Source organism: Podarcis muralis, chromosome 2 (genome assembly GCF_964188315.1).
Source record: "Podarcis muralis chromosome 2, rPodMur119.hap1.1, whole genome shotgun sequence".
Taxonomy (NCBI): domain Eukaryota; kingdom Metazoa; phylum Chordata; class Lepidosauria; order Squamata; family Lacertidae; genus Podarcis; species Podarcis muralis.
The window spans coordinates 108,624,648-108,640,531 of NC_135656.1; the positions used below are offsets into that span (position 1 = coordinate 108,624,648).

Here is a 15,884-nt window from a genome sequence, read left to right on the forward strand (position 1 = left end):
ATGCTCTACCAACTGAGTTATCCCAGGACTCGGATCAAATTCAGTCGATAGGATTGCAATGAATCGGGAGCAAAGCTTTTCTATGAATATATTACCTTAAGTTATTCTGATGCTTCCAAATGCACTGGTACAAATAAATTTTCAGATTGAACAAGTAGTATAATTACTATTGGTTGGAGGATGGATGGCGGCTAACAGATTGAGGTTGAATCCTGACAAGACAGAAGTACTGTTTTTGGGGGACAGGGAGCGGGTTGGTGTGGGGGATTCCCTGGTCTTGAATGGGGTAACTGTGCCCCTGAAGGACCAGGTGCGCAGCCTGGGAGTCATTTTGGACTCACAGCTGTCCATGGAGGCGCAGGTTAACTCTGTGTCCAGGGCAGCTGTCTACCAGCTCCACCTGGTACGCAGGCTAAGACCCTACCTGCCCGCGAACTGTCTCGCCAGAGTGGTGCACGCTCTAGTTATCTCACTCTTGGACTACTGCAACGCGCTCTACGTGGGGCTACCTTTGAAGGTGACCCGGAAACTGCAATTAATCCAGAATGCGGCAGCTAGACTGGTGACTGGGAGTGGCCGCCGGGATGACATAACACCGGTTCTGAGAGATCTGCATTGGCTCCCAGTAGGTTTCCGAGCACGATTCAAAGTGTTGGTGCTGACCTTTAAAGCCCTAAACGGCCTCGGTCCTGTATACCTGAAGGAGTGACTCCACCCCCATCGTTCAGCCCAGACACTGAGATCCAGCGCCGAGGGCCTTCTGGCGGTTCCCTCATTGCGAGAAGTGAGGCTACAGGGAACCAGACACAGGGCCTTCTCGGTAGTGGCGCCCGCCCTGTGGAACGCCCTCCCATCAGATGTCAAAGAGATAAATAATTACCTGACATTCAGAAGACATCTTAAGGCAGCCCTGTTCAGGGAAGTTTTTAATATGTAACGCTGTACCGTTTTTTAACACTGATTGGGAGCCGCCCAGAGTGGCTGGGGAAGCTCAGCCAGATGGGCGGGGTATAAATTATTGTTGTTGTTGTTGTTGTTGTTGTTGTTATTCTCCAGGCAATTTGGATGACTTCCAGCAAAATATAAAAACATAATAAGACATCAGACATTTAAAACGTCCTGATTCTGCTCCTTTGACAGAAGCCGACAAATTTAGGACAGATGCTCTATATCAGCTCAATGACAAGGAACCAGGCAGCGGGCCTTCTTGGTAGTGGTACCCACTCTGGAATGCTCTCCCGTCAGATGTCCAGGAAATAAGCATCTATCTGACTTTTATAAGACATCTGAAGGCAGCCCTGTATGGAGAAGCTATTAATGTTTGATGTTTCATTGGGTTTTCTGTTGGGAGCTGCCCTAGTAGCTGGGGAAACCCAGCCAGATGAGCGGGTATAAATAATGTTGTTGTTATCATATTATTCTTATGCTTAATTGAATAGCAGTTCCCGGAAGCCGCTGGAGGGGAGAGATGCTCTGGAGCTCCCATCCTCCTTGCAGGCTTGGCCACCATGAGGAGACAGTGCTGAGATTCCTGCATTGCAGGGGGTTGGACTAGATGACTCTCAGGGTCCCCTTCCATCTCAACGATTCTATGATTCTAACAGGGTGCGGGACTAGATGGGCTTGATCAAACTACAGGGCTCTTCATGAGATCTGTCTGTGCATCCAGACGAATGTGTTTCTGTTTGTATGTGTGTGTTGACAGAGAGAGAGAGAGAGAGAGAGAGAGAACGAGAACCTTCAGGAAGAGGCCCCTGTCTCTTCTTTGCAAAGAGGCTGAATCAGCTGCAATACCCCCACACTTGAACCACTGCTTCCCTGCCTGCTCTCTCTCCACCCCCAACCCCAGTTCCATGGTTATTGCATTGCATTGCACACACCCCCCCAAGCTTGCTGCACTCCAAGGCGCTTTGCACTCAGCGGATTCCTTGCAGGACAAGGGCAGTGCACGACGGCAGAGGGAGCGGGTCAGCTGTTCCACTTAAGCCGGGCCCCCTTTCCCAGGTCAGTATGGAACAGCCCCACCTTCTCTCTCTCTCTCTCTCTCTCTCTCTCTCTATGGCAGCTTGCACTCTCTGGCTTTAACCCTTAAGGCAACGAGCAACTGTTCCCTATATTCGAAGCCCAGGTTCCCTCCCTTCCCTCCGCATTGGCTGGGTCCTGCAACTATCCCGCCCCCGGAAATATCCTGCCTCCCAGGCGGGGGCTCCCATTCCCGCCCCCGCTGCCCAGGGTCGCTGCTGCTGCCAGGATTTCGGGTGAGTGCAAAGCCAGCGGCGGGGAAGGAGGGAAGGGGCTTGGCAAGGGGTGGGGGGTCCAGGATGAGAAGCCCCGGGACGGGGAGAAGAAGAGAAGGGAGGAAAGGGAGCTGTTTCTCTTAATGGGGCCTTGAAGGGGGGGGGGAGGGGTTTCCACTGTGGAAAGAGAGAAGCTTCCTCCTGCCCGGATCTGGTGCAAAGGGAGTTGCAGGAAGGAGGCGGGAAAGGGGAGAGGGTTGGGTATTGCAGACCAGCCTCGCCATAGTAGTAATAATAGTAATAATACTATGATATTTATACCCCCCTCATTGTCTGGATTTCACCAGCCACTCTGTGCGGCTTCCAGTAAAATAAGAAACACCAAACATCCAAGTCTTCCGTTTTGTAGAGCAGATGGGGACATGGATTGCTGGATGGCAGAGGGAGAAAGAGGAAAAGATGGGGAGGAAAACAAAGGCAGGGGGGTCCTGGCAGGAAGAAGGAAGGGGGGAGGCCTCCTCCAAAGAGCTCTTTGTTCTTGAACTCCTTGCATAAAGTAGTGGGGGCAGGTTTGATGAGGCCCTGAGCTACTGGAGGTAATGGGGCCCTTTATATGTCCAGCTGTTCTTTGTCAACAACTATTTGTCGCTGTTTTTTGTGTTGAATATAGGCTGCATGGTAATTTATGGACCTAATCGGTATCTAAAACCATCTGCACATAACAGAGTATGTATTTTCTCAAAGTAATTGTTGAACTGAAATACAATTACGAAGCATATTAATAGTGAAATAATTATTAAGCTGTAACTTAAAATGATTTTGTTATTCATAACAAACAATATTGCAAACACATTGGCATTTGGCAATAACAAAAGTTCCTTTAGAAACACAATTTACAAAGACTCCTAATCTAGTCTTAGAAACTTGCTATAATAATAGGTGCAAATATATAATGCAAACTACAGTGGTGCCTCGCAAGACGAAATTAATCCTTTCCTCGAGTCTCTTCATCTTGCGGTTTTTTCGTCTTGCAAAGCGCGGCTTAGCGGCTATTAACGGCTTAGCAGAGGGTTGGGTATTGCAGACCAGCCTCACCATAGTAGTAGTAGTAGTAGTAATAACAACAACAACAATAATAATAATTAAAAAATAAATAAATACATAAATGCTATTTATACCCCGCCCCCATTTTCTAGATTTCACCAGCCACTCTGGGCGGCTTCCAACAAAATAAGAAACACCCAAAACATCCAAACATCCAAGTTTTCCGTTTTGTAGAGGAGATGGGGACATGGATTGCTGGATGGCAGAGGGAGAAAGAGGGAAAGATGGGGAGGAAAACAAAGGCAGGGGGGGGGGGAGGCAGGAAGAAGGAAGGGGTGAGGCCTTCTCCAAAGCAGCTTTTTGTTCCTTGAACTCCTTGCATAAAGTAGTGGGGGCAGGTTTGATGAGGCCCTAAGCTACTGGAGGTCATGGGGCCTTTTATATGTCCAGCTGTTCTTTGTTAACAACTATTTGTCGCTGTTTTTTGTGTTGAATATAGGCTGAATGGTAATTAATGGACCTAATAGGTATCTAAAACTATTTGCACATAACAAAATCCGCATTTTCTCAAAGTAATTGTTGAACTGAAATACAATTGAGAAGTATATTAATAGTGAAATACAATTAAGTATATTAATAGTGAAATAATTATTAAGCTCTAACTTAAAATGATTTTGTTATTCATAACAAACTTAATGCAAACACATTGGCATTTGGCAATAACAAAAGTTCCTTTAGAAACACAGTTTACAAAAAATCATGGTCTAGTCCTAGAAACTTGCTATAACTTGAAATTATAATAGGTGTAAATATACAGTGCAGACAACTACTAATAATAAATACCTTTATTAATATGAATTTAATTGTTATAGCCTGTACAATGTAATTGTAGTTAATGCAATGCATTTTTTTATATCAGTCTCAATATTACCATAATAGTCCACATTCTTCATTGGGACAGCAGACCTTTGTACCCTGTTAGTGAGTGTAAAAGACAGTATTTCTAGTAATATGTCACATTACAAATAATAGCGATACTATACACACCTGTACATAAAATTATTTTACAGGACTAATTGTATTACTGCATCTACCCAATACCCATTCAACTGTATAATTTTATCATGATTCATTGTGTACTGTGTATACAAACAGTACAGAAACATGATCTAAATTACAATACTTTCTTGCCTTTGCCAAAGCAAAGTCACTGATGATATCCTCAAATGATAAACTGCTTAGCTTGTCACTTTCTATATACATGAGGCTGAAGTAATTTATCTTGAGACATTGTTGTTCCAAATTCGTTTTTTATCCTCTTCAGTCAAGAAACGGATCTTTACAAAAGGCAATTTGCAATCATCATTCAGAGGAACATTCTCAGAATTGTTTCTACATTAGGGAATGCTGACTGGACACTGTTGTTGTTCTTTAGTCACTTAGTCGCGTCTGACTCTTTGTGAACCCATGGACCAGAACACGCCAGGCACTCCTGTTTTCCACTGCCTCCTGCAGTCTTGTCAAACTCATGTTAGTAGCTTTGAGAGCACTGTCCAACCATCTCGTCCTCTGCATATAAGTTAAATAAGCAAGGAGACAATATACAGCCTTGTCGTACTCCTTTCCCAATTTTGAGCCAATCTGTTGTTCCATATCCAGTTCTAACTGTTGCTTCTTGTCCCACATTGAGATTTCTCAGGAGACAGATGAGGTGGTCAGGCACTCCCATTTCTTTAAGAACTTGCCATAGTTTGCTGTGGTCCACACAGTTAAAGGCTTTTGCGTAGTCAATGAAGCAGAAGTAGATGTTTTTCTGGCACTCTCTAACTTTCTCCCTAATCCAGCGCATGTTTGCAATTTGGTCTCTTCTTCCTCTGCCCCTCCAAAATCCAGCTTGTACTTCTGGGAGTTCTTGGTCCACATACTGCTTAAGCCTGCCTTGTAGAATTTTAAGCATAACCTTTCTAGCGTGTGAAATGAGCGCAATTGTGCGGGAGTTGGAGCATTCTTTGGCGCTGCCCTTCTTTGGCATTGCATTCTAGACTGATCTTCTCTGATCCTCTGGCCACTGCTGAGTTTTCCAAACTTGCTGGCATATTGAGTGTAGCACCTTAACAATATCATCTTTTAAGATTTTAAATAGTTCCGCTGGAATGTCATCACTTCCACTGGCCTTGTTATTAGCAGTGCTTTCTAAGGCCCATTTGACTTCACTCTCCAGGATGTCTGGCTCAAGGTCATCAGTCACACTACCTGGAGTGTACGAGCCATCCATATCTTTCTGGTATAATTCCTCTGTGTATTCTTGCCACCTCTTCTTGATGTCTTCTGCTTCTGTTAGGTCCTTACCACTTTTGTCCTTTATTATGGTAATTTTTGCACAAAATGTTCCTTTCATATCTCCAATTTTCTTGAGCAGATCTCCATTCCCATCCATTATAGTTCACTGATGCCCAGGATGTCAATATTTATTCTTGCCATCTCATTTTTGACCACATCCAGCTTACCATGGTTCATGGATCTTATATTCCAGGTTCATATATTTTTCTTTGCAGCACTGGACTTCCCTTTCACTTCCAGGCACACCCTCAAGTGAGCGATGTTTCGGCTTTGGCCCAGCTGCTTCATCAGCTCTGAATCTACTTGTACTTGTCCTCCGCTCTTCCTCAGTAGCATATTGGATGCCTTCCGACCTGAGGGGTTCATCTTCCAGTGTCATAACTTTTATACGATCATGGAGTTTTCTCGGCAGGGATACTGGCATGGCTTGCTGGTTCCTGCTCCAGGTGGATCACGTTTAGTCAAAACTCTCCACTTTGACCTATCTGTCTTGGGTGGCCCTGCACGGCATAGCTCATAGCGTCTCTGAGTTATTCAAGCCCCTTTGCCATGACAAGGCAGTGATCCATGAAGGACACGGTCATTAAATATTACTTGGTACAGATCCTGATGTGTCAGATTTTGACTTTTTAATGTATTGATGAAAATGGTTGAGTTCTCCAACAAGGTTCATGTCCACATCTTCAGGATATGTTTGGCTTAAAGCATTAACTTCTTCATGAATCTCTTCTTTTCCAGCATCTAATTTTGTTAAGAATGAAATAATAATAATAATAATAATAATAATAATAATAATAATAATAATAATAATAATAATATTTATACCCCAACCATCCGGCTGGATTTCCCCAGCCACTCTGGGCGGCTTCCAACAAAAAAATAAAAATACATAAAATCGTCAATCATTAAAAACTTCCCTAAACAGGGCTGCCTTCAGTTGTCTTCTAAATGTCAGATAGTTGTTTATTTCCTTGACATCTGATGCAGGGTGTTCCACAGGGCGGGTGCCACCAGTGAGAAGGCCTGGTTCCTTGTAACCTTGCTTCTCGCCAGAAGGCCCTCGGTGCTGGACCTCAGTTTCTGGGCTGAACGATGGGGTTGGAGACGCTCCTTCAGGTATACTAGACAGAGGCCGTTTAGGGCTTTTAAGGTCAGCACCAACATTTTGAATTGTGCTCAGAAACATACTGGGAGCCAATGTGGGTCTTTCAAGACCAGTGTTCTGTGATCTCGGTGGCTGCTCCCAGTCACCAGTCTTTTTTGCAGCATCATTGTATACTGATGCCCTTTGTGCCAGATTTGATTCTAATCCATCCATCGCAGGTATAAATGCTTTGATTCTCAACTTGTTTCTTGGCTCAAGGTTCTCTAAAGCTTCATCTTCATCCTCACCTATATGCCTCCTTATAGATCAGCAGTTCTCAACCTGTGGGTCCCCAGATGTTGTTGGACTACAACTCCCATCATCCCTCAGCTCTGGCCTTGCTAGGTAGGAGTGATGGGAGTTGTAGTTTAGCAACATCTGGGGACCCACAGGTTGAGAAAGCCTGTTCTAGATCTTCTTCTGCTTTTCTTGTAATCAACATCAGGCAATTTGTCCTTTGCCTGTTCTTTGAAATGATCAAAAAGATCTCTGGAACCAAGTTCCTCCATTTTATTCGAAATGTTTGTGGCTTGATTACTTGTTTCACCCTTCTCTGTGGTATCAATATGCAGCCAATGCAATGCAGAAATTGTTCCATTGTAACTGCCAAGTTCTGCACTTGTGGCCCTTGAATAAATTTCCCATCTAGTCTTTCACAAAACTTTTTTATTTTAATAAAATATTTTTATTCAGATTTTATAACAAATTTAAGCATAATCAAAACACCAAATTACCGTATTTTTCCATGTATAAGGCTAGTTTGTTTGTTTTTTACCAAAAAAAATTAGCTATAAAATTGAGGCTCGTGTTTTTATGAAACCTGGATCCATAGGCACCACTGCCCCTTTGCAATCCTGCATCCTGTATGTAGTCAGTAGTTATTTAACTTTGTTCTGCTGACTAATTAGACAGCTGCCATCTTGGGCCCAGCACACTTCCAACCCTAGATATGTCCTAACCGGGCCTAAGTCTTTCACTTTGAACTTACTGGACAATTGTTTGGCAAACCTTTTAGTTTGTTTACCTGTTTTGCAGGCCTACAAAACATCATCTGCATAAATCAGACAAAACTCTTGATCACTGCCTGTACCACGTACATAAACACAATTGTCAGCTGTACTCTGCTTGAAACCAAATGACACTAAGGCCTCATGGAAACATTTGTTCCAAGATCTTGCAGCCTGTTTGAGACCATATAGAGCTTTGTTTAATTTCAACACTCTATTGGAACCCGTCTCATAACCAGGCGGTTCGGCTAGATACAGGTCTTCTGATATTGATGCATGTAAATATGCAGTCTGGATATCAAAATGGTTTAACAGGAGTTTTCTCTTTGCTCCAAGCGTTAAAATCAGCCTTACACTGTCCCCCTTAGCAGTAGGGGGAAAAGTCTCATCATAATCTTTTCCAGGCCTCTGAGAGTATCCTTGAGCCAGTAAACGAGCTTTGTATTTGTACTCTCCTGTCACCAGAGGTTTAAGTTTGTACACCCACCTGCAGCCTACAATCTTTGCCCCCTCAGGCGCTGCTACTGGTGTAAAAACCTTGTGCTCATTCAGAGAGGACATCTCTTCCTCCATTGCCTGTTTCCAGCGCTCTGCCTCCTCTTTTGGTAACTTTAACACCTCCTGAAAACTCTTGGGCTCTGCAATTACACTAAACACATTTGCAGAATCTGGAGAAAAACGCACCGGAGGCACTCCTTTGTTTTGTCTTTTAGATCTTCTGGGAGAAAATTTTTCTTCTGACCCACTTTCCTCCTCAGAACTACGACCTCTCTTTTGTTGCTTAGCAACTGGTCTTTGGCTAATTCCACTTTCTTGAGAGCTCTTATCTGAACTTTCCTCCCCCTCAGACTCTGATTCTCTTTGTTTACCTTCAGAGTCATGAAGCTCCTGGGAAGGTTCAAACCAAACCTCAGTATTGGCATGTAGTCTCTCCCAGCCACTATGTTCACAAAAACTGGCATTCCTGGAGATCACAATGCCATTTGTCCCTTCAGCAAAGCGGAAACCTTTTCCCAGCTCCTGGTAACCCACAAACACTAACTGTTTGGTCTTAGGATCTCCCTTCTTCCTCATTTGTTTCGGAATTAATACCCAGGCTTTTGATCCAAACACATGCAAATGGTCAATTTTGGGTTTTTTCTGAAACAATTTAAAGTACGGGATTGTACCTATTGTTTGATGAAAGAGCCTGTTTTGGAGATAACACGCGGTGAGCATGCTTTCCCCCCAATAAGACATCCTCAAGCATGGCAAACATCATATCTTGTAAAGATCTGTTTTTTCGCTCCGCAACGCCATTCTCCTCTGGGGGAAAAACGTTCGTTTTTCTATGCCCAATGCCACGCTTTTGTAACCAATCTTTAAAGGCATTTGACATAAATTTGCCACCTCTGTCCGTCTGAATCCTTTTAAGTTTAATGGACAGAAATCTTTCCACAGATGCCACACAGCCTTTAAACTTAGTGAACACGTCACCCTTATTTTTCATGGGAAAAACCCAAGAGTAACGCGTGGCGTCATCCACAATTGTTATTGAAAAGCGCGATCCATCCCTGCTTACAGCAAATGGACCAATTACGTCCATGTGAACCAGCTGTAGAGGTGATTCACTAACTCTGTCACTTCTGGGGTAAGAGACTCTGTGGGTTTTAACCTTTTTACAAACATTACAATCAAGGTACTTGTTACAACTCTTTAAATTACCCCCATCAGCCAATTCAGACATTTTTAGTACACTTTTCCAGCAAGCATGCCCCATTTTCCTATGCAATAAGTGCACACAGTTGTCATGTATAGCTTTGTTATTCACTGCAGGCTGAGATTTACTGACTACTGCTGCAACTTGAGATCCTGCTTTAAGCCAAAACAAGCCTCCCTCTGACTTAGCAGTGCCCAAAATCTCACCAGCCTTCTTAATAATGCAACTGTCTCCTTCAAAATACACTTTAAACCCAGCTTTTAGCAAACAATCTACAGACATCAGATTGCTCCTTAATGACGGCACACAAAGTACATTTTGCAGGCATTCACGAAGACAAGGAACAAAAACTGCACCCCCCGAAATCACTTCGGAAGTACTTCCGTCTGCTAGAGCCACCTTGCTGCGCTGTGCTAAGTTCTTGGAAACAAACAATTCATCTGAATTTACGATGTGGCGAGATGCTCCCGAATCGACCACCCAGACAGCTTGTTTCTCATCAGCAATCTTGACCTCGCCGGTCACCAGCTGAGCCGACTGTTTTCGTTTGAAGAATTCCTTTTTATGCTGCTGCTGCTGCTGCTGATCTCGTCTCTGCTCCTGCACCGGCAACTGAGACTTGACCAACTCCGGACATTGTCGTTTTAGATGCGCTGAAGACCCACATCGGAAACAACGCCTAACAGCAAACGCTGACTCCTCACCAGTACGCTGATTTTGCTCCACCTGTGACACGGCATGAGAACTCCTTCCAAACTGCCCGCCTGTAGAAGCCTCTGCAGCAAACGACCTTTCTTGCCTCTTCTGCCATTCTTCAATCAAACGCCCAGTAACATAGCTGACTGATAAATCATGCTCCTGTATGCCTTCTAGAGACAAAACTAAATTATCCCAGCTTTCCGGGAGAGAACTCAAAATAATAGCCACCTTCTCCTGCTGGTCTAACGCACAGTCTCTTTCCTGTAGCGCAGTAAACTTTAACTGTAAACTGTGTAGGTGTTCCTGCATTGTAACCCCAGGCTGTAACATTGCCTTGTACAATGCCTTGCGAATGAACAGCTTGGAAACCGCTGTCTCACGCACATGGAGTTCTTTAAGTGCTTGCCACACACCTCTAGCTGTCTTGATTCCCCTCACATACGGCAACTGGGAATCTTCCAGCCCCAAGACAATTGTGGCCCTTGCTCTTTGGTCTTTATCGAGGTCTTCATCATCAGGCTTCGCAGGAAACTTACCACTTGCCAGAGACGATCCCTCTGCAGCACTGCCTGCATGCGTTCCGACCACAGCAAGTAATTGGAGTCATTCAGACGCTCAAAAGCCATCTGAACTGGTTGTGAGGCCATCTTGAGAGCGATGTCCCTGGAACCCGGAACCAGTTACTCACGACCACCGAGAGAGAAAACAGGAACCACAGCACCCAGCACTCACACGCTGCAGCTGTTGTCCTTGTGTCCGCTGCGTCACCAGCTCACAACAATCAGGAACCAGCCAGAGTCCATCTGCTGCACCGACAGGAACAACAACTTCTGGAACTACTGGAACCAACACCGTTGATGCTGACACCACCGCAACTCAGGCTGGCAGCACAATGCCCATAACCTCATGGAACTTTGAAGTGTCAGGCATAGCCCTATTGGCTTTAGCCCAAACGTAGCAGAGTTTTCCTGCACAGCGAAGAAGCTAGTTGCGGCGGTAATGACTAGTCAGCTAGACTCAGAATAACTATTTACAGGATTTATTAAAAAAGGAAAAAATAAAACCAGCAGAGTTTCTGCATACAAATAAAAGCAAAATAAATCCTCTCTTTCTCTCTCTCTTAAAACCATACACAGCACTTCTACTCCTAACACACCTCACATCAAACTGTGCTAGCAGTCCCTAGATAACAGAGTTGAGTGCTGGTCGTTAACCAATCAGAGTAAGTAGTTTCTAGGTCAAGCAGACCTGGGCTTTCTGCCAAGAGTAAATTGACACTGCCTTGAGTTAATTGTGTGAAGCCAGAATCTGCAAGTTTCCCATGAGAATCAATTAACAGAAACTGAACATTATACACGGGTAGTGCTGAGGGGTGTTTTCTTAATTTGGAGTCCCTCCAAATAGGGGGCGTCTTATACATGGGGGCGTCTTATACATGGGGGCGTCCTATAGACGGAAAAATACGGTACATTTTGCATTCCAATTAATCTCCCCACCCCCATGACTTCCCCCAACTTCCCTTTCTGAGTAATAGCATATAAATTTCTACTGCTTATAATTTCATACACCTTATATACTGAAAATTAAAATTATAGCTTATAACACTCCCTATTTCTTCCTAGCGCATTCTTCCTTGGCAAAGCGGGCTCTTTAGGCACAGCCTCCAGCGCCTGCCTGGGCCCTGGGCAGGGTTCTGCTCGTTCCTTCGCTCACCCCGGGAGGTATCTGGGCAGCCTGGCCTGCTAAGCCTTACCCTTCGCCCTCCTGTCATTGGGTAGCGGCCAAGGTGGCCCCACCATGAGGGGTGTTGGTTGGGCGGGCAGGGCAGCAGAAGGAGGTGTTTGGAAGCTCCCGGACTGGCGGTTAGTCTCTTGCCTGCGCGCGTGGTGGGTGTGGTGGCTTTGGGTGGGCTTGCGCGCCTTCGCCAGCATTTGGAGGCCATCAGCTGCGGATGAGTTGTGCCTCTGTGTGCAACAAAGAGGAGAAGAGAAGTTCTCCTTTAGAAGGCAGAACAGGCAAGAGCTGTCACTATCACCTCAATTCCACCGCGTCTCCCAGGGGGCCAAGATGCAAGGAAGGGGCTTCCTTCTCCATGCAAAGGCCACCCATGTATTCAGAGCAGTCCTTTGCAAATTGCTGTCTTTCTCCGTGTATAAGATGAGGTTTTTTGCCCAATTTTTAAAGTTAAAAAACATGGCTCGTCTTATACATGGAATATAGCAATTAAATATATAAATAAATGCAATCCTTGCTCTGGCAGTCGCAGCTCCTCGCAGTGGCGAGCCCTGGGGCCTCCATAGTCTGCTTGCCTCCCCCCACTCTGCCCGCCCTACAGCTGGGAGGGAGGCTGTAGGCTGTTGGTTTTTGCCGTGCAGCGTCTTTGTGCTGCTCAGCAAACTCTGCAAACTAATGGGGAAGTCCGCCTGCAAAACAAAGCTGCTGATCAAAGATATTTCTCCCCTCTATACCTTTCCTGCGCCTTTCCCGTGAAACATCTTGGAGGCTACAAATTTCTGCACTGCTCCTCTTGCATAACGTTGCACCGCCCGCCTGCTATTCCGTAGCCTCCTCTACCCATGCAGACTCTGTAAATGAAGGGGGAAGGGGAGGAGGCCACCTGCAAAGCGGAGCTGCCGATCAAGGTATTTCCCCCTTTCTGCCTTTCCTGCGCCTTTCCCAGGCAGAAGCCACCTATCAGCTCCCCGATCGCCACCGGCAGCCGCCAATCATGCTCCCGCTTGCTGCGACAAGGGCAGCTGTCTATTGGCTGCCGCAGCAGCAAGCAGGAGGGCTAATGACAGCGATCAGGCAGCTGCAACGCGAGTGGTTGTGAGCTGCGTTCTGGTGGGTTAGTGATTTTAAGCATTCCCCCCAAATAATCCTCCCCAGAAGCTCAATCCCCCTATTTTCAATATTTTGAGGCCCCCCAAATAGGGGTCGTCTTATAGACAGAAAAATACGGTAAGTCTCATGTTCCATGGGATCTAGTCTTATCTCCTGAGTTCACACCAATAAAACTCCGAAACAGAGAGAAGTCCACCATTGTTTATTGCAAAGCAATAGGTTACAGTTGGATCGTTCCACAAAACTGCAACCCTGGCCAGTGGTTCAGGCAGTGGTATTTATATAATTTCAAATAAAGCATTTCGATTTCGAGCAATCATTTACATCAGAGATGTCCAAGCGCTGGACCACAATTGACAGGTAGACCTCTGTGTTGTTTTGGGTCGATTATGAGACCTTTGAAGGCCCCGCCCCCTTTCCGCAAGAACCTCTGCACATGCTCCTGTTTTTGTTTTTGCTCAGCAGTTCCTTGTTTTAACGTTTATTGTTGCCAAAAGAATCTAAATTTTTCTTGCGTCCCCCGCCTCCTTAAAAAAGTCCCTTTAGAGTTTCACGTTCCTCATATTCATCATTACCTCATTTTATTTATAATACACATGTGCGATAAGCACTGGCAATTTCTGCTGATTTAGTTTTGATTCCCATAGCATTCTGTTACGTTGTGTTCGTGTGCATGTTGGGAACCTGTGTTACATGCAGCCATTTGCACCATGTGTTGACTCGTGTTCCAGCTTTCAGCTGTATCTTTGTGATTCTCATATTAGCTGTATTTCTGCCCCAATTGGGGGGCGGCAACTTGCGAAATAATCAGTTATAAAGCACAAACTACCATAACTTCTGTTTTAGAAGCACACTCAAGGATTTACAGAGATACACATTATTACATTTATTGTGGCCCTTTGGGCAACTGCCACAAGGCCATTCCTGTCCATACCATGCCAGCCTTAGGAAGGGAGAAGGGACAGGCAGGCGGAAGGAATTGCCAAAGGAGTTTGAAAATGGGTGGAGGCTCTTGGGAAGTGGGTGCCCAATAGGGGCTTCTACAGAGGCAGCAGAATCCCTACAGGGGCTCTGAGACTCCCTTGACTTCTTCCTTCCTCCCAGGAAGCTACAACTTGCCTTGGATTCTGCGCTCCTCAAGAAGTTGAACCTGTAAACCTAGTCAGGATGGAAGGAGGAAGATGGTTCATTTATTGTCTTTCCTAAAAGTCTAACAGGGTTTTCTTTCTCTCCCCCCACTCCCAAACAGGTGAGGAAGACGATGGTCAGAATTCTACGGAGCCATCTGTGAATTCATTGGGAAGAACAAAGAAACAGTTTAAATGCAAGGAATGTGGAATGTGCTTTAGACCAACAAACTCACACAGGAGAGAATCCATGTAAATACATGGAGTGTGAAAAGAACTTCAGTGAAAGTAGAGACCTTAGAATACATCAACAAAATCACAATGGGGAGAAACCGTTTAAATGCATTGAATGTGGAAAGAGCTTCAGTCATAGTAGAGCCCTCAGAACACATCAACGAACTCACACAGGGGAGAAACCGTTAGAATGTATGGAGTGTGGAAAGAGCTTCAGTTGTAGTGGAAACCTTAGAACACATCAACGAACTCACACGGGGGAGAAACCATTTAATTGCATTGAATGTGGAAAGAACTTCAGTCGTAGTGGAGACCTTAGAATACATCAACGAACTCACACAGGGGTGAAACCGTTTGAATGTTTTGAATGTGGAAAGAGCTTCCGTGAAAGTGGAAACCTTAGAATACATCAACGAACTCACACAGGGGTGAAACCGTTTGAATGTTTTGAATGTGGAAAGAGCTTCAGTCAAAGTGGAGACCTTAGAATACATCAACGAACTCACACAGGGTTGAAACCGTTTGAATGTATGGAGTGTGGAAAGAGCTTCAGTGAAAGTGGAACCCTTAGAACACATCAACGAACTCACACGGGGGAGAAAACATTTAATTGCATTGAATGTGAAAAGAGCTTCAGTTGTAGTGGACACCTTAGAACACATCAACGAACTCACACAGGGGAGAAACCATTTGAATGCATTGAATGTGGAAAGAGCTTGAGTTCTAGTGGAGCCCATAGAACACATCAACGAACTCACACAGGGGAGAAACCGTTTGAATGTATGGAGTGTGGAAAGAGCTTCAGTGAAAGTGGAACCCTTAGAACACATCAACGAACTCACACGGGGGAGAAACCATTTAATTGCATTGAATGTGGAAAGAACTTCAGTCGTAGTGGAGACCTTAGAATACATCAACGAACTCACACAGGGGTGAAACCGTTTGAATGTTTTGAATGTGGAAAGAGCTTCAGTGAAAGTGGAACCCTTAGAACACATCAACGAACTCACACGGGGGAGAAACCATTTAATTGCATTGAATGTGGAAAGAGCTTCAGTTGTAGTGGAACCCTTAGAACACATCAACGAACTCACACAGGGGAGAAACCCTTTAAATGTATTGAATGTGGAAAGAGCTTCAGTAAGAATGGATCCCTCAGAAGACATCAACGAACTCACACAGGGGAGAAACCATTTGAATGTTTTGAATGTGGAAAGAGCTTCTGTGAAAGTCGAAACCTTAGAATACATCAACGAACACACACAGGGGAGAAACCCTTTAAATGTATTGAATGTGGAAAGAGCTTCAGTTGTAGTGGAGACCTTAGAATACATCAACGAACTCACACAGGGGTGAAACCGTTTGAATGTTTTGAATGTGGAAAGAGCTTCAGTCAAAGTCAAAACCTTAGAATACATCAACGAACACACACAGGGGAGAAACCCTTTAAATGTATCGAATGTGGAAAGAGCTTTAGTAGTAGTGGTCCCCTTAGAATACATCAACGAA

At 44.8% G+C, this 15,884-nt stretch overlaps 2 protein-coding genes across 5 annotated transcripts in view; both read left to right on the plus strand.

Moving 5' to 3' along the window:
- Window positions 1–14,541, plus strand: part of LOC114589838 (uncharacterized) — a 30,834-nt gene extending 16,293 nt beyond the window's left edge. For 2 of the 3 annotated variants that reach the window (XM_077920740.1, XM_077920750.1), the window contains one exon: window positions 14,264–14,541. In XM_077920740.1, the coding sequence (XP_077776866.1) occupies window positions 14,264–14,397 (134 nt within the window). In that variant the 3' untranslated portion in view covers window positions 14,398–14,541. The remainder of the gene's footprint in view (window positions 1–14,263) is intronic. The other variant, XM_077920748.1, reaches the window with a different exon arrangement.
- LOC114589836 (uncharacterized) overlaps window positions 1–15,884 on the plus strand; it is a 246,617-nt gene that overhangs the window by 125,678 nt on the left and 105,055 nt on the right. Inside the window, exon 1 of one of the 2 annotated variants that reach the window (XM_077920714.1) lies at window positions 2,194–2,258. The exons of the other annotated variant lie outside the window; for it this stretch is intronic. The gene's annotated coding sequence lies outside the window, so the exon portion shown is untranslated. Of the gene's footprint in view, window positions 1–2,193; window positions 2,259–15,884 lie in introns of those variants that run through there. 2 annotated transcript variants of the gene reach the window in all.